This window comes from Hyperolius riggenbachi, chromosome 10 (assembly GCF_040937935.1).
Source record: "Hyperolius riggenbachi isolate aHypRig1 chromosome 10, aHypRig1.pri, whole genome shotgun sequence".
Taxonomy (NCBI): domain Eukaryota; kingdom Metazoa; phylum Chordata; class Amphibia; order Anura; family Hyperoliidae; genus Hyperolius; species Hyperolius riggenbachi.
Window position 1 is genome coordinate 101,648,130 of NC_090655.1, and position 24,247 is coordinate 101,672,376.

The 24,247-nt window shown below is 46.2% G+C and overlaps 1 protein-coding gene across 1 annotated transcript in view; it reads left to right on the forward strand.

Annotated features, from left to right (window-relative positions):
- Positions 1-1,957: 1,957 nt before the first annotated feature.
- Positions 1,958-24,247, forward strand: part of LOC137534040 (glutathione S-transferase omega-1-like) — a 44,890-nt gene continuing 22,600 nt past the window's right edge. The window contains exons 1-2 of the mRNA XM_068255366.1: positions 1,958-2,127; positions 9,274-9,382. Coding sequence (XP_068111467.1) covers positions 2,097-2,127; positions 9,274-9,382 — 140 coding nt within the window. The 5' untranslated portion in view covers positions 1,958-2,096. The remainder of the gene's footprint in view (positions 2,128-9,273; positions 9,383-24,247) is intronic.

Genomic DNA, 24,247 nt, shown 5'->3' on the forward strand with positions numbered 1-24,247 from the left:
ACCATGCATGTCACACACACCCCATGCTCGTCATACACATACACCCCATCATTGTCACACAACCTCCATTCTTGAAGCACACATACCACACACACACACCCCATGCTTGTCACACACACTTCATGCTTGTCACTCAACTTTCATCCCTGACACACACACAAACACCCCATGCTTGTCACACAATCTCCATTTTGGGAATTTGTAGGGATTTCGCAGGGAAGGGGGGAAGCGGAGGCTCCTAAAGCTACATATGCACTGCCAATTTCTGTCGCCTACAGGGATTGGGGCTTGTTTCCTCGGGCAAGAACAGGGCAGAGTGCTCTACACAGACATCAGAGGCCTAGCCTAGAGGATAGTGGCACATCTGTTGCTCTGGAAGGAGAAGAAGGGATTACACATAGTACACAACAAAGCACCTTTGGCAGGTGGAATGAGAGAACAATGTGCCCGGGGAATGGGGGAGGGGGCAGTGATTTGCAGGGGGGCCCAGTGATTTCTAGTTACGTCTCTGCCTCTCGGACTGCAGAGTGAGCGCAGGGAAGCGATGTATACAGCTACTCACCTCCTTGGTTCCAATCGCCGCTCACTTGCCGCTGGTCTCCTGCTCTGCATAGCCGAGTATACACACTTTACTTTCTGCTAACCAGGAAGTATAGTGTGTATACACGGCTATGCAGAGCAGGAGACCAGCGGCAAGTGAGCTGCGATTGGAACCTGGGAGTTGAGTTGCTGTATACAGCGCTTCCCTGCTGCAATCACTCTGCAGTCCGAGGGGGGAGCACGGAGGCCAGCCTGAGGAGAGGAAGGGAGGGAGAGGTCGGGCTGCCCTCCCTGCAGCTGCACTTACCCCTTCCATTATGAGGGGGGAACCTACCTACCCACCCTATACTGGGGGAAGCTACCTATCTAACCTATACTGGGGGCACCTACCTATATAAACTATACTGGGGGAACCTACCTATCTGACCTATACTGGGGGCAACTTTTCTGGCTACCTATACTGGAGGCACCTACCTGGCTAACCTATACTGGGGGGCAATTATACTGGGGCACCTATGCCAGGCTACCTATACTAGGGGGACCTATAGCTGGCTACCTATACTTAGTGCAACTAGACCTGGCTAACCTATACTGTGGGCACCTATACCTAGCTCCACGGCGGGGGGGGGACAATTTTTACACTCTCGCCCTGGGTGCACTGGGTGCATTTTAGCCTAGAAACTGCCTCTGTAATCACCCATAACCATGACCTTATTTTTACTTGCAGCTTTTTCAATATGCTGTAGTAATTGCAGTTCTGCAGCTTTATGAATATGTGGTGGCCTGTAGCATACCCCAATAAGCAATTGGCAACAGTTATTTCCACCATGAATATTTACCCAAATGGACTCCACATCTTCACAATCTTCATCCATCTCATCGTTTATGACAGTCTTATTTTCGGGGAAACACGGGTATGTATTTTTCTACTGAAAAATGTATTTATTTGACTCAAAACTTGATTCTTGTCTTTTAAATTTATATATTTCTTATTTTATGTGCTTTGACTCCTATTGGAGAAAAGCGCTTTAAAAATGGTATTGTATTGTATTATTGTTGCATTAATTTCAGTTGTTAATATGAAGGAAAAATAGTGATATCATTGTGGTTTGAATGATAAAATTACATTTTTTGCTTATGAATTCCTTATGGTATGCCTGACTAGGGGTGTAGTTGGGGTGTGGCAGGGGCGTGTCTTAAAGGTATCCCTGTTTATTATCACAAATGTTGAGAGATACGTTGTTGTCATGATTTACAAACCCCCATCACATTCTCTTCCTGTTCACATTTCACACAGCATCCTTACTTTTTGGGAATTGTAGTTGTCACTATTGATTTATAAAGCCACGAGAGAATATAGTGGTGTATATGTATTCAAGTGAAAAATCCAGGACTTTTGCTCTAAGAGATGGGAGGGGAGAACAATCAGGCGTACTTGGGCTGTGAGCTGACGTGCTGCCAGCATTTGAGTCTGAGACATTTCTACACAGATTCACTGAAGAGACACTGCCTGTCACACAAACTCCAGGGACAGCAGTGACAACAAGCCAGCAAGGATGACCAGCTCTGAGAGAAGTTTGGTTAAAGGTAAGTGAATAATGTAACAAAGAAACAATTCCCATCCACAGTCCACACCACAGCAATGTAGCAGTAATTTCACTTCCTGTGCACTGCGCGTCATCTCCTTGCATTTTATATGCAGTGAGTCCCAGGGTTCCTATAGCACACAGCTCCATACCTAATGCCTATACTATTGCTGGTGGTTGAGCCAAGTCTCCTCCCATCAGATGTAGCATGCAATTATTTTCAACTTTGCAGGGAATGCAATTAAAAAACACAAGACAACTGTCAATCTGCTGTCTATATTTAGGCTCTCACATGGTTACACATACAGAGTATGAGAAAAGAGGCAGTTGTTCAAAGAAAGCATTTGGTAACTGCATGTGAGTTAGTCCTCTGCCCAGTTTGTTTTAGCAGCCTCATAAAAGACCACTGCAGGGAAAAAAGTAAGCAGTTAAAATCCAACTGAACCGATAGGTTTTGGACTAGTCCATGTCCTCACGGGGCAATCTCAGGGTTTTTTTTTGTTTTCAAAAGCATTGCCTGAATGGCAGTTGCTAACTGCTAAAATAGTAATATACCAGCTACAGTAAGATACCTACTCACTTGCACACTATTTTGGCAGTTAGACTTAGAAAGCAGGAAATGCTTTTGAAAAGAAAAAAAACCCTGAGAATCCCTCATGAGGAGATGGACTAGTCCAAAAGCTTTTTTCACTATAGTCCTCTAACTACAATTAAATAATTTCTGTAGCAGAGGAATTAAAGCGATCCTTAAGCCCCCCCCCCCCCCAAAAAAAAATTAGTTTTACTGACCTAGGGCTTCCAATAGCCCCCTGCAGCTGTCCGGTGTCCTCGCCGTGTCCCTCCGATCCTCGTGTCCCCGCCGGCGGCCGCTTCCGGTTTCGCCGTCAGGACCTGACAGGCTGGGAACGCGAGTGGTTATTCGCGTTCCCAGCCACAATAGCTCCCTCTATGCTGCTATAGCAGCATAGAGGGAGCTATTGCGTTCAGCATAGAGGGAGCTATTGTGGCTGGGAACGCGAATAATCACTCGCGGGCAGCATAGAGGGAGCTATTGTGGCTGGGAACGCGAATAATCACTCGCGGGCAGCATAGAGGGAGCTATTGTGGCTGGGAACGCGAATAACCACTCGCGTTCCCAGCCTGTCAGGCCCTGACGGCGAAACTGGAAGTGGCTGCCGGCGGGGACACGACAATCGGAGGGACACAGCGAGGGCACCGGACAGCTGCAGTGGGCTATTGGAAGCCCCAGGTGAGTAAAAGTAATTTTTTTTTCCTGACTTAAGGTTCACTTATAGAAGGTTCACTTTAAGGAGGCCTCACTTTCTCAATGGCGGATCACAGCGTTACGGCAGAGTTGATTTATGCAGAATATCAACATATATAATATAAAAAAATGTACTGATATTCCAGGTGGCCAGAAAATTCACAGAACCACCAGGGCCGGATTTGTACTTCTTACCGCCCAAGGCTGACTATTACCAGCCGCCCCAACCAAAACCGTATCCTACCACCTCTCTCCACACACACACACACACACACGAAAAATTTTGGGCCGCTGGTGTCCACTATTGTGGCTAGTGCCGAGGTCTCCATGGCAACGTGAAGTGAATCTATCACGTCACACGGGGGAACTGGTCAGTCAAGCGATCTACAGGTGATGGGCGTGGTGGGAGCCGTCCACCACACACACATTGTCAAAAGTGGTTCACAATTGGACATTGGGTGGGGTCAGCAACACGTAAAAGTGAGTCCTGTACCCACTGCTGTTTTCAGGGTAACAGTGCTGGCCAATCAATAATTAAGGAATGGGTACTGTGAGAGGCTGCCTTCTGTATTCTGTACTATTTGCTGGTGCTGCCCCTGGTCCTTTCATCCCCCACACCAAGTGCGTGAGACCCGGCCTTCTGTAACTGCCTGCAGCTGCTGCTATGTCATTGAACAAGGTCTGGCTTTTTGCTAGTCACACACTGCTCAGAAACATTTAATTAACGGACTGCAGCTGCCTGTAGCACTGCACAGGCAGATGCCAGCTGGTACTAATAGTGCAGTTATCCTGACCCCTTTCATTTGTTTGGACACTTGCAAATAATGCCCTGCAAATAATGCCCACTGTCTGCAGGCCGCCCCTTGTTTATCTGGTGCCCTAGGCCATGGCCTATGTGGCCTTGCCAGAAATCCGGCCATGAGAACCACATAATATGTAGCCAGTGGCATAGCTAAGAATCTTTGGGCCCCAGTGCAAACTTTACACTGGGCTCCTGAAGCATTCTTCATATTCTTCGCAAAACCTGCCAAAGACAATTACTGTATTAGAGGTGTAAGCAGAGGAGGGGAATAGGTTGTTAAAGATGGCCACTATTCAAAGTATGTATAGAAGATCATTACCAGCATAGCACCATTAAACAGCTAATGATTTGATTGGGCGAGGGCCCCTCTGGTCTAAGGGCCCTGGTGCGGTCTTATCCTCTGTATTCCCTATTGCTATGCCACGTCTCTACAATGATTAACACATGCAGGACTCTGACCTCTTGTAGATAATGAACAGCTCACACATTTACATATGCAGAGTGTATGTTATGCTGGTGTGTTTGCTCTCATGCCTGCAGCAGGCCCCTTTCTCTCTGCATGTAAAAGCAGTAGCAGAGCGTTCCCTCTGCACATGGAATGAGGAGAGCACAGCCCGAGCATGCTAGAAATCACCAATAGGGTGCTGAGCTGCATCCATTTCACCCACTCCATATACAGTGCCTTGTTTTATCTTCAAAATCTCCCCCACACAAGTATTTTTACATCAGGCTGGATCCACACTATAAGCGCTTTTCTGAGCGCTTGTGATTGCTGAGCGCTTTTTAAAAATCACTCCCATTCACTTTCATTAAAATCAAGGTAAAAATCATCATGGTCGCGCAAATTGCATAAGGGGTGATGTGTTTATGTGATTTTTACAGGGATTTTAATGAACGTCGTGAATGGGAGTGATTTTTAAAAAGCGCTCAGAAAGCACTCAGCAGGCGCTCAGAAAAGCACTTATAGGCCCAGTGCACACCGAGCGGTTTTTGGAGCGATCCGCCGGCCGCATCCGCCTCTAAAAACGCTTGTCTAATGTATTGCAATGGGATGGTGCACACCGGCGGTTTTCGGTTTTTGCCAAGCCGCAAACGCGCCTCCTGCTGCGCGTTTGCGGTTTTCGGAAGTGTTTCGTCCTCAATGTAAAGTATAGGAAACCGCAAACCGCTCTGAAAAACGCTAGTTCAGAGCGGTTTGCCAGGCATTTTTGTTACAGTAGCTGTTCTGTAACAGCTTTTACTGTAACAATATGTGTAATCTGCTACACAAAAACGCACCCAAAACCGCTAGGTATGTTTAGAAAACCTCTCTAAACATACCTTGAATCACTCTGAAATCAGCTCCCAAAACCGCTAGCGTATTGCGGATCTGCTAGCGGTTTTGGTGTGCACTGGGCCTTTGTGTGGATCCAGCCTAAGGCCTGGTGCACACCACAGGAGTTTTTCTGAGCGTTTTGAGTTTTTAAATCTGCTGCTAATGTTATCCTATGTGTCTGTGCACACTGGAGCAATAAGGTTTTGTAAAAAAAAACCATAGCATTACATTGGGAAGAGCTTTTGAAACCTCTAAAAGCTCTTCCCAATGTAATGCTATGGGTTTTTTTTACAAAACCTCATTGCTCCAGTGTGCACAGACACATAGGATAACATTAGCAGCAGATTTAAAAATTGAAAACGCTCAGAAAAACTCCTCTGGTGTGCACCAGGCCTAAGGCCCGGTGCACACCAAAACCGCTAGCAGATCCGCAATACGCTAGCGGTTTTGGGAGCTGATTTCAGAGCGATTCTAGGTATGTTTAGAGAGGTTTTCTAAACATACCTAGCGGTTTTGGGTGCGTTTTTGTGTAGCAGATTACACATATTGTTACAGTAAAAGCTGTTACTGAACAGCTACTGTAACAAAAATGCCTGGCAAACCGCTCTGAAGTAGCGTTTTTCAGAGCGGTTTGCGTTTTTCCTATACTTTACATTGAGGACGAAACGCTTCCGAAATCCGCAAACGCGCAGCAGGAGGCGCGTTTGCGGCTTGGCAAAAACCGCAAACCGCAAGTGTGCACCATCCCATTGCAATACATTAGACAAGCGTTTTTATAGGCGGATGCGGCCGGCGGATCGCTCCAAAAACCGCTCGGTGTGCACTGGGCCTAAGTCTGACTGCCAAAATAGTGTGCAAGTGAGTAGGGAGTCTGGCTGATATCTTACGCTGCGTTTTTATCCCTATTTTTCGCATCGTCTTCCTGACACTTAGGCAATCTTAGAATCAACGTGCACTGTAGCTTCCAGGATTGCTTTTCCATGTCCCCCTGTGGAGGTGAAAAACAGCACAAACAGGCAATCTCCAACTGCAAACAGAATCAAGCAATTCTGAGAACTGTATGTCAGCTAAATTAAGATAGTGTTAGGAAATACAAAGCAATGTATGCAGGCAAACCCGGGTTTGTACGTTTCATGTTTGTCCACCCTGATCCCCCCCCCCCCCCCTTCTATGTGCAGCAGCCATGCTCCCATGATTTAAATATATTTTTCATCATCTTTTATCCATCCTTAAACCTCAGTAAATTTTATCTGTCTCCATAAAATGTATAGTATACAGGGGCGTAACTAGAAATCACTGGGCCCTCCTGCAAAACTTTGGATGGGGCCCCTCCCCCTGACTGTCTATAAATATTTGTCTACAAAACTTTGTATAATTCGTTATCAGTGGCTGAGCAGATGCAGTCATTAGAACAATTGTGCAGAGAGCAGAAAGTTTTTTTTTTTTTTTTTTTTTTTTTTTTCTTTCTCCTCACCCTTAGTCGTCAATCTCTAAGGATGGGGCCCCCATGCAGCTGCATCCCTTGCAGGGTCTATTGTTACGCCCCTGATAGTATATGTACCCTGTCCAGTGAGCTAGCAGCCATGTGCAATGTACAGCCTACCCCAATCCCAGGTACATCTGTGCATGTGCATCTCTACCAGAAGCTTTGTGGTAGGAGCACAAACCCCTCTTGGGGCTAGATCTATGCAAATACAGTAGTAATTCCTGCATAGATCTGGCACCTGGGAGTGTAGAGTTGGCTTGTTTCCATATCAGATATCTCACTGTCAAGTCATCTTAATGGACAACTGGTGAGAGGGATATGGAGGCTGCCATATTTAATTTCTTTTAACCACTTCGCATCCAGACCTTGTTTTCCCCTTATTGACCAGAGCAGTTTTGACGCTTTAGCGGTGTCCCTGTTTAATCACCAATAACTTCATCTCGTGCTACTTAAATGATCTATATATTGTTTTTTTCAAGACAAACTAAGCTTTCATTGGGGGGTATTTGGTCCCAAATAAAATGTTCCTCTCTATGCATTTTAATGGGAAAAGGGGGGGGGGGGGGGGGGGAATAAAAAAAATGCATTATTTCTCAATTTTGACCAATTTCTGTTTAAAAATAAAAAGTGCGATTGACATAAAAACTGTGCAACCAGTTAAAGTCGCCCCAGTATAGATATCCAGATGTGTCCCCAGTATCACCCCCCCCCAGCATAGCCAGATGTGTCCCCAATATTAGCCCCCCCAGCATAGCCAGATGTGTCCCCTGTGTTTGCCACCCCCAGAATCGATTGACAGATGCACCCCCAAGAATAGTGCCCCTCTTTATAGCCAGATGTGTCCCTGGGATCAGGATTACCCCATTATAGCCAGATGTACCCCCAAGATTAGTGCTGCCCCCCATTATAGCAAAATGTGCCCCCAGTATTAAGTTATGGCCCCCCCAGGTGCCCAGATGTGCAAAATTTGTAAACCCCCCTCCCCTTGGTTACTCAGATGTCCCCCCGTGTATATGCACCCCCTTTACATATCCCCCCTCCCCCAATAATCCATAGCCAGATGCACCCCCCCCCCATTAGGCAGCCCCCTCTATGCAGAAATAGTTAAAAAAATGCACAAGCAGGCAGTCTCACTCACCTACCTCGGTCCTGCGACTGTCCTGAAGCCTGATCCTCCGATCACCGCTCTGCAGTCAGCCGCATATTGCCGGTAACCCGGGTCCCGGCTTGATGACGTCATCAAGCCGGGACCCGGGTTTCCGGCAATATGCGGCTGACTTCAGAGCGGTGATCAGAGGATCAGACTTCAGGACAGTCGCAGGACCGAGGTAGGTGAGTGTGGCTGCTTGCTTGTGCATTTTTTTAACTATTTGTGCGCCGAGGGGGACAGATGAAGGATCGCTGCAGTTCACTATTGCAGCGATCATTCATGGGAGGAGGGTATACTAATTGGCCAAAAGGGAACATGTTCCCTTCCACCAATTAGTATTGCAGCTGACAGTGCCGGAGGGTGCGCTCTGAAGCGCACCCGATCGTGCACAGCAGGGCTGCAAGGAGGTCAGTATATCCACGTCACTGTGGCTTGGAGGGTGCCACAGCTGACGTAGATATACTGTAGTGGAGGACAAAGTGGTTAAAGGTAATATCTGAGCTTGGAAAAAAAAAATGACACCTACTTGACCGGGGCTTCCCTCAGGTCCCAGAAGCCGCTATGCCCCTCACTGCAGCTCTGCGCTCAGCCGCTGGCTCCCGGTCCCCGACGGTGCAGAGGCCGATCTCGCCAGGTCATCCTCTACTGTGCCTGCTCGAGCGCAGCTGTCAATCTCTCGCACGCGGTGTGGAGTGTACGGTGCTTAGTCACAGATAAGGGGCAATTAGACAGGCTAAACTCTCTAAATACATACAGGGTGCATTTCTCTCTGTTTTCCTTCTGTCCTGCGCAAGAGTTCAGGTCCACTTTACCTGCTTCACTTTGACATTCTGTGTCAGTGTCTCAAACTCAGGATGCCAGTTTGATTATAGCCTGTGTTGGCCTAGCTAAAACATAACCCTTCCGTAACACTCGTGTGATTTATATGTGTTCTGATAACTTGCTTGATATATGTAAATTGTGCCAATAAGTGGTATGGCACTTTCCTTAGTCTCTGTATAAACTTGTGTAATCTGGAACTAAAATAATAAACCAATTATAGAGGTGTGCACACTGGCAACAAAATAATAAAACATATTTCTAAAATTCCTAGCAAATTATAACACAAACAATATGTTTATTTACTTTAGGCAGTGCACCTCCAGGACCTGTGCCAAAGGGTGTAATTCGACTTTATGGTATGAGATTCTGTCCCTACGTTAAGAGAGTAAGACTTGTTCTACTCACCAAGGGAATAAAGTAAGCAATTTAAATGTATAAACATGTGACGCTGTAACTTCAAGCATAGTGTATACCGTCCATAGCTCAGTAAGCAAAGAGCCCAAAAGCCACCTTTTTGTGTCAAGCAAAGCCTCTGCAGTTACAAAACTGCTGTAAAAATGTGGTAACAAGTTCTGAAGCAGTTAACAGCAAGCTGTAGGTAAATCTTCTATTTCCAGAGATGTTTCGATTGCTATTAGTCCCCTACACTTTCCTTGTGGTTTAGGTCACTCTGAGCTGCTTGGTTACTGTGTTGTACTGGTCCAAGCCCTATCCCACACAGCCATATCAATCCTTGCTATGTACTGAGGAGGACCAAAAGTCCAAAACAGGCTGTCTACATGTGGGGGTTGATGTGGCTCTGTAAAATGTAAAGCTATAGGCGTGCTACACATCAGTAGTTCTGGATGCAAGCCTAGCATCAGGGGCATAAAGAGATCATTTGCATATTCAGTAGCGGTGCGTTGTAGGTAACCACAGATGTTCACTTAAAGCTGAATTATCGCAGGTGCCTTCTGTTTTAAGAAGGCAAATCACACCACCATTTCCAGAAACATGGCTTCCTGGTCTAATCTTACAAGTGGGTTGACTATGTTCTCCCAACCCTTCCCCACCTTCAAACTCAACAGGATCTTTTATTTATAAATATGTGTTACCCGGCCTCTTCATCTAGATCCTCCTCTACACCCAGGACACTGGGGCCCATATGCAATTAACTTTCCTCCTGAGTTTTCTCACAGGCGATCATTTTTCATCTTTCCTTCAAAGAACCATTCAGCACTTTGAAAAAGAAATACAAGGTTATTAAAAAGAAATAACAAACTTATTTGGAGTATTTAATTGATAAGGTGTGGAAATATCTCCTAGGAGAAAACTCAGGAGAAAAGTTAATTGAATACAGGCCAGGACCCTCCTCAGTGGAACAATATTGTACACCCCAGTCCTCAGAGACTACATTTAATGGCTATTTTAAAGGTAAAATATCTAGTCTTGCCAGCCACGATTTCTCTGAGATGGTCATCTTAAAGGGCAACTGAAGTGAGAGATATGAAAGCTGCCATAATTATTTCCTTTTAAACAATACCAGTTGCCTGGCAGACCTGCTGGTCTATTTGGCTGCAGTAGTGTCTCAATCACACCAGGAACAAGCATGCAGCTAAAGCAATGCCTGATCTACATATGCCTGTTCAGGTTCTATGCCTAAAAGTATTGGAGGCAGAGGATCAGCAGGACAGCCAGGCAACTGGTATTGCTTAAAAGGAAATAAATAAGGCAGCTTCCATATCCCTCTTACTTCAGGTGTCCTTCAATGCTTCAGAAAAGCAGGAAACATTTCATTCTCTTACCAGGATGTATGCCCTGGAAAACCGAGAACTAATACTTACCTGACCGTAATTTTCCTTTCCTAGTGCAGATCCATGTCATCATCATACAGACCCTCCTGTCCTGGGAGGATTAGAGTTACTAGAATGGCCAGTGCGCTGTGTAACAGGGATGAGTGGAGTGGAGTCCAAATATCTTAAGATGACATAGAAATGCTCCAGGAAAGGAAAAAAGATGGTCGGGTAAGTATTTTCTAAGATAACAAATAGCAATTTACTTGGATTGTACCAGCTGCCACACTGCCCATAGTTAAAAAGCTACCGTTTTTGTTTATAACAGCCTTTCTCAACATGTTCTAATCTGAAGGAACCCTTCTACTAATTTTGGGTTCTAAGGGAACACCTGCATAAAATTATAAATATTGTGCAGGAGGCATGATCTTTAAAGTGGTTGTATTTAACAGGAAGTGACTCAAAACCTTGAGAAAAAATACACAAAAGGATGACAGGAGCCCAATCTAGTGTAGTAAGTCTTGGACGTGGGAGATGTAGTATGTATAAAATGAGGTACTCTCAAACCAAATTGCTAGAATGCAGATGACCCTCTGACCGTGGAACGTTTAGCTCCCGAAACACATTGGGCTTGATTCACAAAGCGGTGCTAACTGTTAGCACGCCTGTGAAAACCCCCTTAGCACGTCTAAACAAGCTTTTCGCGCATAAAACGTTACGCGCGCAAAACTTTATGTGCGTAAAACCTTACGCGCGTACTGCACAGAGCGCAGGGCACTCCGCACGAAAGTCCCATTAAAGCCTATGGGACTTAGCGCGCGTAAAACTTTGCGCGTGTAAAACTTTGCGCGCGCAAAGTTAGCGCGCGATCTGATTGAGAAATCCGGTGCTAACCTACTTAGCACCCTGGTTAGCGCGTCTAAAGACTTTAGACGTGCTAAGTAGGTTAGCACCGCTTTGTGAATCAAGCCCATTGTCTTTGTTGTGCTAACAGAGTATCTCTTTCCTGAGATACCAGTATAAACATCCGAGTAGGTAAGCTTTCCTTACCTCATGTCTATTTTATTTTGAATCATTACCATATATTTTTAGGCGTCACTTACCAATTTGTGCTCCCCTGGCGTAATTAACAGTTTCCTTGTTTAGTCCCTATTCTATGTTCCTCCTCTACAACATGACAATTTAATATTCTCTGTTGTGCAAGATCCCCAGGAAACCATGGGATTCCCTGGAACCCTGGTTAAGATTTAAAGAGTACCTATTTTGTAATTAATAAAATGTTTACTGTAAAGCTCTATCTCACAGCTGCAAAGCTGTGATACTCCAGATCAGGTGTGTTTGTGGCTGTGGCTACATGTTATGGGTGTGAAGATCCTTATGGCCACACTTGTTTTATGAGTCTTGTAAGATGGGCCCCCAGGCTGTGAGGGTCATCAAGAAGAGGCCAAGTTTTGCTGGGTGCCCCCATGATTTGTAGTTTTGCCCCTGGCAGCAAGGATCAGTGGATGTCAGCTGCAGTAACTCACCTACTCGCCCAGCACCCATAAATCATCAGAGGTCTAAAACTCTGTCCGCCCATTGGCAAAACCACTGTGGCCGAAGAGCTTCAGAACACTTTGTCTTGCCGATGAAGGGGGTGAAGTTTCAGACCTCTAATAATTTACAGGCAAGCGGGTGAGCTGCTACTGACACCCGCCGATTCTCGCAGCTCTGACACAGAGCTTTATATTGAAGGACAACTAAAGCGAGAGGGATATGGAGGCTGCCATATTTATTTTCTTTTAAACAAAACTAGCGGCCTGGCTATCCTGCTGATCCTCTTCCTCTCATACTTTTAGCCATAGACCCCGAACAAGTATGCAGATCAGGTGTTTCTGACATTGTCGGATCTGACAAAAATAGCTGTTTCTGGTGTTATTCAGACACTACTGCAGCCAAATAGATCCGCAAGGCTGCCAGGCAACTGGTATTGTTTAACTAGTTCAGGACCACAGGTTTACACCCCCCCTAGTGACCAGGCTATTTTTTACAATTTAGTGCTTTGCAGCTTTAATAGCTCGCTGCAGAGCCATACTACTTAGCACACAAACGTAGAAAAGAAAAAGGAAATGATGTCTGGCACTGTAGTTTAATTTTCAGCAGCAAGTGTACAGCAGTAGAATACAAACATCCATACAGGGTATGTGACACAAGATGTGGTACTTATCGTGCTGGTTGCTGGAGGTGGGAGGCACTGTGGGCGCCAGTGGGTGCACGGCCTTACGACCGTTTCGCTTGGGGTGAGCCTTTCTTCCTCTGAGGCCTAACGTGCACACAAACTGGAGTGAGGAGGCTATTAAAATAGCCAACTACCGTGTTAAGGTCCCGCCCAGACACCCTATGATGTGGGGCCGCATTATTGGTTGGAGCAGGCTGCGCATGAAGATGACGGCGCTGCACACAGTACTGCGCTGTGTGGATGCGCACAAATGCCGGCACGGGGAGAGGTTGCCATGGCAACGTGCACTGCTCCCAAGTCCCGCGAGAGGCAAAGCTAACAACAGCAGCCAATCCGGGGCCAGGGAGCGAGTGCAAGCGGAGGCGTCCTAGTTGCCATGGATTCCCCGCAAGCATAGCTACACGCATAGACGGAATCCGTCTTCCGGTGCAGCATCCAAGGCTGCAGGGCGGAATCGCCCCGCAGTCCAGGTCGCACCCGGGAGACTGGAAACCGGCAACACAGTGCACACTCAAAGATGCCGGAGGTGAGGTCCATTGCCCCAACAACAGCTGAATTAGCTGGCAGCATCACTGCTCAAATAGGGGCTAAACAAAGCATCTACAAAGTGGTCCCAGCATTCTTAGGGAATGGAATTGGGAGGGATAGTAAGACAGTGGGGGAAAAAAAAGGAGAGTGGTGAAAGTGGGGGAATGAGTGTGTGGGCAGTGGACGGAACACGGGTCCTAGGAATGGAGACTCATAGAGAGACGAGGTGGGAGAACCAAACTGGAAATAAAATTAAAATTAAATTGAATTGAAATAGAAAAGCCCTTGAGAGTAGTAACATGCAGAGGGTAAAGACCGCCCGTAAATAGATCACATGACCATAATGGCGTATATTGAAAATAGGACTTTAATAGGAAAAAATACTTTTATTAGAATATATAAAATAAAATAAAATAAAAAAGTTTAAATCTCCGTCAAAAAAGGTGGTCATGTGAAGTATAAACATGGGCTAGGGTGGCGAGAAAGGAGAGACACCCTATGGGGGCGCAATCAAGGTTCAAGATAACAGGCCATATCAACATAATCATTAAGGCCTAAGGGGCCCATAGCGTCAGTTTTGAAAATCCACTTGGACTCTAACCTAAGGAGCAGTTTCTTTCTATCGCCTCCTCTACGTGGGAGAATACATTGGTCCACGCATGCGAACGCCAAAAGACTTGGATCAGAGCCATGGACAGCAGCCATGTGCTCCACCACTCTGGGACATCCTTTGCCCTTTGGCAACAAACGAACATGCTCCAAAATCCTTTCCTTCACCATTCTGGTTGTCATGCCAATGTAAAACCGCTGGCATGGACACCAAAGGGTGTCCTTTGGCGATCTTCTTGTCCATAGCGACTTTCGCGAAAATCCACGCCGCACCTGGCTGGACGATATGGCTATCACAGGTAACCACCGATGTGGGGCATGCAAAGCATGCTCACACATGAGAACCGGTAAATTTTACCAATTAGGTTCCATACAATTTAAAGTTCCCTTTTTTGCAACTTGCAGAACCAGCTATGTCGTCTATGCCCTTTGGTGTCCATGCCAGCGGTTTTACATTGGCATGACAACCAGAATGGTGAAGGAAAGGATTTTGGAGCATGTTCGTTTGTTGCCAAAGGGCAAAGGATGTCCCAGAGTGGTGGAGCACATGGCTGCTGTCCATGGCTCTGATCCAAGTCTTTTGGCGTTCGCATGCGTGGACCAATGTATTCTCCCACGTAGAGGAGGCGATAGAAAGAAACTGCTCCTTAGGTTAGAGTCCAAGTGGATTTTCAAAACTGACGCTATGGGCCCCTTAGGCCTTAATGATTATGTTGATATGGCCTGTTATCTTGAACCTTGATTGCGCCCCCATAGGGTGTCTCTCCTTTCTCGCCACCCTAGCCCATGTTTATACTTCACATGACCACCTTTTTTGACGGAGATTTAAACTTTTTTATTTTATTTTATTTTATATATTCTAATAAAAGTATTTTTTCCTATTAAAGTCCTATTTTCAATATACGCCATTATGGTCATGTGATCTATTTACGGGCGGTCTTTACCCTCTGCATGTTACTACTCTCAAGGGCTTTTCTATTTCAATTCAATTTAATTTTAATTTTATTTCCAGTTTGGTTCTCCCACCTCGTCTCTCTATGAGTCTCCATTCCTAGGACCCGTGTTCCGTCCACTGCCCACACACTCATTCCCCCACTTTCACCACTCTCCTTTTTTTTCCCCCACTGTCTTACTATCCCCCCCAATTCCATTCCCTAAGAATGCTGGGACCACTTTGTAGATGCTTTGTTTAGCCCCTATTTGAGCAGTGATGCTGCCAGCTAATTCAGCTGTTGTTGGGGCAATGGACCTCACCTCCGGCATCTTTGAGTGTGCACTGTGTTGCCGGTTTCCAGTCTCCCGGGTGCGACCTGGACTGCGGGGCGATTCCGCCCTGCAGCCTTGGATGCTGCACCGGAAGACGGATTCCGTCTATGCGTGTAGCTATGCTTGCGGGGAATCCATGGCAACTAGGACGCCTCCGCTTGCACTCGCTCCCTGGCCCCGGATTGGCTGCTGTTGTTAGCTTTGCCTCTCGCGGGACTTGGGAGCAGTGCACGTTGCCATGGCAACCTCTCCCCGTGCCGGCATTTGTGCGCATCCACACAGCGCAGTACTGTGTGCAGCGCCGTCATCTTCATGCGCAGCCTGCTCCAACCAATAATGCGGCCCCACATCATAGGGTGTCTGGGCGGGACCTTAACACGGTAGTTGGCTATTTTAATAGCCTCCTCACTCCAGTTTGTGTGCACGTTAGGCCTCAGAGGAAGAAAGGCTCACCCCAAGCGAAACGGTCGTAAGGCCGTGCACCCACTGGCGCCCACAGTGCCTCCCACCTCCAGCAACCAGCACGATAAGTACCACATCTTGTGTCACATACCCTGTATGGATGTTTGTATTCTACTGCTGTACACTTGCTGCTGAAAATTAAACTACAGTGCCAGACATCATTTCCTTTTTCTTTTCTACGTTTGATGCCATGTTTCCAACACTGTCTTGAGCACGCAGTTTTTGCTGAAGTTTGCCCATCTATACAGCTGATCATACTGTCATCACGGTTCATTCTGAGTGCCGGCCCACCTCTTTTCAAGTTGTCCGATTGAATTGTTTTGCTTTCAGGCCTTGAGCACCAGATATGTCTAATATAGACGACGATCTTTCTCCAGAGGAGCTAGAATCCGTAGATGAAGCTGAAAGGGCGCAGGGCGATCACGTCACTGCAGGGAGGCTGGACCTGACGGGCTTTTTTGCCCATACAAGTGGTCCCAACAGTTCCAACTCTACTGTGGGCGCCAAGGTGCTGGAGCAGAACCTAGAGAGACTCTGCGAGCGAGAGGTGGGAGTCTTCTGGACAGTCACTACCCTTGAGAAGTATAGGGGTGAAGATTTGGTGGCGAGAGGCTTTAGAAGGTATCAAGAGCCCTCCGAATATAGACAAGATCCTAAATTCTTGGACACCTGGAGACAAGAGTTTTTAGAACATTCAGCACGATTACAGAATATAGTACTGGATAGAAGTAAAGTTGAGTTGAATCTAATTACATCCGCAATCTCTGAAAGTAAGATAGAATATAAGAAATTGGTATCCGAGAATTCATATAAGGCTACATTGGACAAGATCGACAAGAAATTAGTGCCTCTGCAAGATAGTATCAAAGCTCGTAAACTGAAAAAGTACTTACGTGACCGAGAAGATTACAAATTTGGTAGAATTTTTTCTTGGGGGATTCCCTCTTACCAGAGACCCAGAGGTAGACCCCATTCCCCAGGGAGACCCAAAGGATATTGGACAACCGAATCAGAGTCCAGTGGGGAAGATTCATCTAATAAAACGCCCAAACAGAAACCACGTAAACCTCAGAAGCAGTCCAAACCACAGAAACCAAGAAAACCCCCGACCGAAGTTCAACAGGCCCCTTTGGGAAACGAATCCGGCGAGGAAGAGGAAGCAAAAATAGGAGAAAAACAAGTGTCTTGGGAGGACAAAAAGAGAGGGAGCAAAAAGAGGAAGACCAGACAGTAATTATGCCTTCAAACAACAAAACCAATTTGGTCAACCTGACCTCCGAGATTCTACCAGAAGGAGTCAGTAGTTTGCTAGATAAAGGCTTGAACTTTTCTTTGTCCACACAGTTTGATTACCCGAGCTTCAAAGTGGACTTATATAAGGGTGTCAGAAAATTGAACATAAAGTACCATTTTGAAAAGCAGAGATCAGAGGATATAGGAAATAATGGCCAACCGGCAGGAAAACCTTCAATAGGAACTCTTGGCTTTAGCGCTACAAAAAGCTGGAATGACAAAGATCTTGAAATTATCTCAGCTCTGAACGAACTATTAATTGGGTCAGTTCCGACTGATGTGTCGCTACATGACCACAAGAGGTTTCAACCTTGTAAATCTACAATGCCTTTCCCTACTCCGGCTGGGTCTGCCATTGACATTTTTGAACAACAGGTCGACAGAGAAATGAAAGCCTTAATATACCCCCAGTCAGAATCCAACCTTACCCCTGCCGAATTAAAAGCTTTAAAATGGCTGAAAAATCGCCCAGATCTCACTATTAGAAAGGCAGACAAAGGAGGCTCTGTAGTCATATTACCAACTGTGGACTATAAAAAAGAGGCATTACGTCAACTCACAGATTCCTCTACATATAAAACACTTAAAGGAGACCCTACAGTAGGATATCAGTCTGCCTTGAGATCACTTCTAAGACAGGGAGTTGAACTAGGCTTCCTTACTCCCAGATTAGCGAGAGATCTTTTACCGGAATTTCCTATCAAGCCGGTCTGGTATTGCCTTCCAAAAATCCACAAGTCCTTGACCGATCCCCCGGGCCGGCCCATTGTGTCGGGCCTGGGATCGGTCACGGAAAGACTCTCTAGGTATCTGGACCACATCCTCAGACCTCTCTTGTCCCTTATTCCATCCCATCTTAGCGACACCCTCGATGTTTTGGAGGGTCTGGAGTCCACGTCGTGGTGTGAAGGAGACCTGTTGGTTACCATTGACGTCACCAGCCTTTATAGCAGAATACCACACGTAGAGGGTCTTAAAGCCGTCAGGATGTATCTTGACAGGGGTGAGAAAGACCCCCTCTTTAATGAATATCTGTGTGACTGCTTGGCCTTTATTCTAACCCATAATGCATTTTTGTTTGGTGACACCTGGTACCAGCAGGTCTCCGGGACCGCGATGGGGACTCCAGTTGCTTGTACATATGCAAATTTATTCCTGGGGGCCTGGGAAGAGACTTTCATTCACGCGATCGACAACCCATTCAGGTCTTACCTGAGGATGTGGTCTAGATACGTGGATGATGTCTTGGCCTTCTGGTCGGGAGATGTTGAATCATTATCTAGATTTCTGGTTTTTCTTAACACTAATAATGTTAATATGTTGTTTACCATGGAACATTCTGCGGTGAGCATACACTTTCTTGACCTTGAATTAATTATTCAGGAAGGTGTTGTACGAACGAAGGGCTTTCGTAAACCGACAGCCTCCAACACAATTCTACATTCAGACAGTTACCATCCTAAGCACATTATGAGGTCCCTCCCTTATGGCCAATTCCTGCGGTTACGCAGGAATAATACCAGCTTGGAGGACTTCACCACACAGGCCCTGGAGTTAAAATCTCGTTTAATCATGAGGGGCTACGATGCTAAAGAGCTTGAAATCGCCATGAATGAGGCTTTAAGAAAGGAGAGATCTGAGTTAATTACAAGGAAACATAATCTTAGGCGATCGAACAATACCTCGGGGGTATTTACCTTTGGTTTCTCACCAATGGAGAGGGAAATCAAAAAGGTGATAACCAAAAATTGGCCCATCTTACTCCAAGATCCAATTCTCAAAGAATGTCTACCATCTAAACCCTTAGTCACTTTCAAAAGAGCACCCACTATTGGCGATCTTCTTGTCCATAGCGACTTTCGCGAAAATCCACGCCGCACCTGGCTGGACGATATGGCTATCACAGGTAACCACCGATGTGGGGCATGCAAAGCATGCTCACACATGAGAACCGGTAAATTTTACCAATTAGGTTCCATACAATTTAAAGTTCCCTTTTTTGCAACTTGCAGAACCAGCTATGTCGTCTATGCCCTTTGGTGTCCATGCCAGCGGTTTTACATTGGCATGACAACCAGAATGGTGAAGGAAAGGATTTTGGAGCATGTTCGTTTGTTGCCAAAGGGCAAAGGATGTCCCAGAGTGGTGGAGCACATGGCTGCTGTCCATGGCTCTGATCCAAGTCTTTTGGCGTTCGCATGCGTGGACCAATGTATTCTCCCACGTAGAGGAGGCGATAGAAAGAAACTGCTCCTTAGGTTAGAGTCCAAGTGGATTTTCAAAACTGACGCTATGGGCCCCTTAGGCCTTAATGATTATGTTGATATGGCCTGTTATCTTGAACCTTGATTGCGCCCCCATAGGGTGTCTCTCCTTTCTCGCCACCCTAGCCCATGTTTATACTTCACATGACCACCTTTTTTGACGGAGATTTAAACTTTTTTATTTTATTTTATTTTATATATTCTAATAAAAGTATTTTTTCCTATTAAAGTCCTATTTTCAATATACGCCATTATGGTCATGTGATCTATTTACGGGCGGTCTTTACCCTCTGCATGTTACTACTCTCAAGGGCTTTTCTATTTCAATTCAATTTAATTTTAATTTTATTTCCAGTTTGGTTCTCCCACCTCGTCTCTCTATGAGTCTCCATTCCTAGGACCCGTGTTCCGTCCACTGCCCACACACTCATTCCCCCACTTTCACCACTCTCCTTTTTTTTCCCCCACTGTCTTACTATCCCTCCCAATTCCATTCCCTAAGAATGCTGGGACCACTTTGTAGATGCTTTGTTTAGCCCCTATTTGAGCAGTGATGCTGCCAGCTAATTCAGCTGTTGTTGGGGCAATGGACCTCACCTCCGGCATCTTTGAGTGTGCACTGTGTTGCCGGTTTCCAGTCTCCCGGGTGCGACCTGGACTGCGGGGCGATTCCGCCCTGCAGCCTTGGATGCTGCACCGGAAGACGGATTCCGTCTATGCGTGTAGCTATGCTTGCGGGGAATCCATGGCAACTAGGACGCCTCCGCTTGCACTCGCTCCCTGGCCCCGGATTGGCTGCTGTTGTTAGCTTTGCCTCTCGCGGGACTTGGGAGCAGTGCACGTTGCCATGGCAACCTCTCCCCGTGCCGGCATTTGTGCGCATCCACACAGCGCAGTACTGTGTGCAGCGCCGTCATCTTCATGCGCAGCCTGCTCCAACCAATAATGCGGCCCCACATCATAGGGTGTCTGGGCGGGACCTTAACACGGTAGTTGGCTATTTTAATAGCCTCCTCACTCCAGTTTGTGTGCACGTTAGGCCTCAGAGGAAGAAAGGCTCACCCCAAGCGAAACGGTCGTAAGGCCGTGCACCCACTGGCGCCCACAGTGCCTCCCACCTCCAGCAACCAGCACGATAAGTACCACATCTTGTGTCACATACCCTGTATGGATGTTTGTATTCTACTGCTGTACACTTGCTGCTGAAAATTAAACTACAGTGCCAGACATCATTTCCTTTTTCTTTTCTACGTTTGATGCCATGTTTCCAACACTGTCTTGAGCACGCAGTTTTTGCTGAAGTTTGCCCATCTATACAGCTGATCATACTGTCATCACGGTTCATTCTGAGTGCCGGCCCACCTCTTTTCAAGTTGTCCTACTTAGCACACAAGTGATTTCCCCCCCCCCCCCCCCTTTTTTCTGCCCAACAACAGAGCTTTCTGTTGGTGGGTTCTGATCGCTGGAGTAATGTTTGTTTATTTATTTGTATTTTTTTAAACAAATTTCTCTATTTTTTTATTTATGTTGATTGCTCTTCTTCCTCCACCCGCCAGCCAATCAGAGCGATCCCCTCTCATAGGCATCAGCCTATGAGAGGGGATCGCGATCAGAGCCTCTCCAGGGGACAGCTGGGTGACAGGTCTGTCCCCAGTACAGCGCTGCAGTAGATTGCAGCGCTGTACAATGTAAATAGATGGCGGTTACGCCGTCTAACAGTCTTCTAGGGGCGATCGCCACTGGTAGACTGATGACAGAGCGGAGCTCCGTCACTCAAGCGGAGATGCGAGCAAAACGGTGCGCGCGATCCCCTGCTAAACCCCACCCCAGGACTTGAAGCTTTTCGGCGTTAGGCGGTCCTGGGGCTGCCACCTTTCCGACGCCTATCGGCGTTAGGTGGTCGGGAAGGGGTTAAAAGGAAATAAATATGGCAGCCACCATATTATTATCACTTCAGTTTGCTCTTTCACCCTTATTTAATTATAACCAAAACAAAACAACAGAAGAATAATATAAATTGTAAATATACCTAATTACCAATTACAGCAGACAAAGTAAGGAATGACAAAGGATTTCAAATAAACATTGGCCAATGTAATCCAATATTCAGAAAAGCCTACCTTGCAAACAGAAGTCTGTGTACACACCCAAGTTTGATTGGCCATTTTTACCACTTATATGTAGTATGAGAGTTTACCTACCCAAACTGTTAATAGTATTTAGTATCCTGTTGGCCTTTAAGGTGGCCACTAATCCACTATTTGCTGAACTATCGGTTACAAACGATTCTTCGTATGAACGATCGTAGATGATCATTCTGGACCACTAATAGACAAAAATCTCCTATCCAATTCGATCAGATTGATAGGTTTGAACCGAAAATCAGATCAATTTCATTAATCTGATCTGATTGGTTAGGAGATTTTTGTCCTGATGTGGTCCCAAATGATAATTTATGATAGTTCATACGAATAATTGTTCATAATCTTTCAGCAAATTGTATCATTAGTGCTACATGGAAGTGGTAACATTAGTGTAACGATCGGTGTCAGCACACAGAGAGAATCTGATTATTGATGATCTGCAGAATCATCAACAATCAGATGTATACTTGATTATGGGTGGTCTGCAGAATCACCAATAATACAAGTATGGCTAACCTCTGGACACCTAATGAAGTATAAGTGTTAAGTGTAACTGTAGGCTATCTCCCGTGAGGCGGGAGATACGGGCAGCTCGGCCAGGAACCCCCTGAGGGGCAGGTGACCCTGGGCTGTGCAGGGACTATCTCCTAGAGAGAGGAGATAGTGATATCTGGCAGCCAGTGATTCCCTGGTAAACTGGAAATCAGACTGTACTGCAGCCAGGGGACTCCAATGGGATAGAGGCCACTGGCTGTGTTGCAGGAAGGACTCTCTGATGAGCAAGAGGTCCTTGCAGCTAACTGACACTTGGTGGAATAGTGTCACGGGTAGTACAGACGGACTGAACACTCGAGGGATGAGTGAAAGCCAGAAGGGTCGGGCAGGCCAGGTCGGCAACACCCGAGCAAATGGTCATAACAGATATAAATCACAATCCTAGTCTGGGTTGTGAGGACCTTGGTCTAGACACCCAGGAACTAGTCTAAAGAATAACACAGTATCCTATGCTCGGGTGTGAGGTCCTTGGTCACAACACCCTGGAACTGGTCTAAAGTATAACACAGTATATAACAATAGCGTAATCTGGCTAAGTGTGAATTCCCAGGTCCACCTGGTTCTAACACACTGTAGGATCTGACTGAGGTCTTAGTGCTCACACATAAGTATTCGCAACGGCAGACAACCAGCAACTGACAAGCAAGATCTATATATACTTGCAGTGCTGTGCAGCTCCGCCCGAGCCACTCAGCCAATCCAGAGCTCAGCTGGGATCAGCTGATCGACCTGATCAGCTGATTCCCCTTCTGCTGGTATAAATGTCCTGTTGCCTGGCGCGCGCACGCGTAGCTCTCCATCTGTGTGAACTAGAAGGTCCAGCCAAGCCAGACGCGTGTCGCTGCGCGGAAACTGACGGTCTTAACGCGGAGATAGCCGCCCTGTCACTAGACCATGCGGCGGCATCTCCGCTGTTCATTAGAATTAGCCAATCAAACTTGGATGTTTGGACGCACTCTAAGATCACATATAGAGAACCTGAAGACAAAAATACATATTGTAACATCAAAAACCCCAGTAAGGTAAAGATTAATTCTGTGTAAAGGAAAGACCAAAAACTTTGAGGAAAGCTCTATTTCCGTGTGCGTCCATTAGATGTCTCTGTTGTACAACACTGACCTCTGGAACTACAACAGGGTCAACCAAGCAGCTCAGGGTGACCCAAACTACTAGGAAAGTATAGAGGACTAAAAGAGACTGAAAAGCCCTCTTACTAGAAAGCAATGCTTGGTGGGATTTGCCTTCTTAAGGGCTGGTTCACATGGATGGCAGGCATCAGGCGGGGAGGCCGGAAGCCACGTTGTCCTGTGACATCTCGTTCGGGGGCGGCGGAACAGTGATCGTCTGCTTCCCGTCATGATTGGGATTTCTCATCCCCGCAAGGGGACATGAAGCCGCGGCGGCTAGGCAACCCTAGACGTCGCATGCGGCTTCTAGGGCTGGCTGAAACAACGCGTCAAATCGGGATTGGAACGCCGCGTTTGCGCAACCAACGGTAATTACTAGTAACTGCGCGATGCTAAACGTTTAGCCGAACCAGTGTATTTAACCAGCCCTAAAACAGAAGGTACTTGCGATAATTCAGCTTTAAGTGAACTGGTTACCCACAACAATGCATCACTACTGAATATGCATAAAGAGATAAATTGCATATTCAGTAGCGGTGCATTGTGGGTAACCACAGAGGTTCACTTAAAGCTGAATTATGGCAAATACCTTCTGTATTAAGAAGGCAAATCACACCAAGCTCTGAAACTACAGACATTTTCTAGCTTCATTTTTAATAAAGTTGCCAATTAATGAAGCAATCCTGATTGTACAATTTTACCAAATCTATGTGGCTGGATAGTGTAATGGTTAAGGGTTCTGCCTCTGACATGGGAGACCAGGGTTCGAATCTTGGCTCTGCCTGTTCAGTAAGCCAGCACCTATTCAGCAGGAGACCTTAGGCAAGTCTCCCTAACACTGCTACTGCCTATAGAGCGCGTCCTAGTGGCTGCAGCTCTGGCGCTTTGAGTCCGCCAGGAGAAAAGCGCTATATAAGTGTTTGTCTTTGTCTTTATGTAGTAGAAGGCGCAATATACTTTGAATTGAAACTTTAGGTGCTCCTTTAGATTATATAGACATGGTAAGATTGTACAATCAAGATTTAAGATGCCCACTAATGGTAC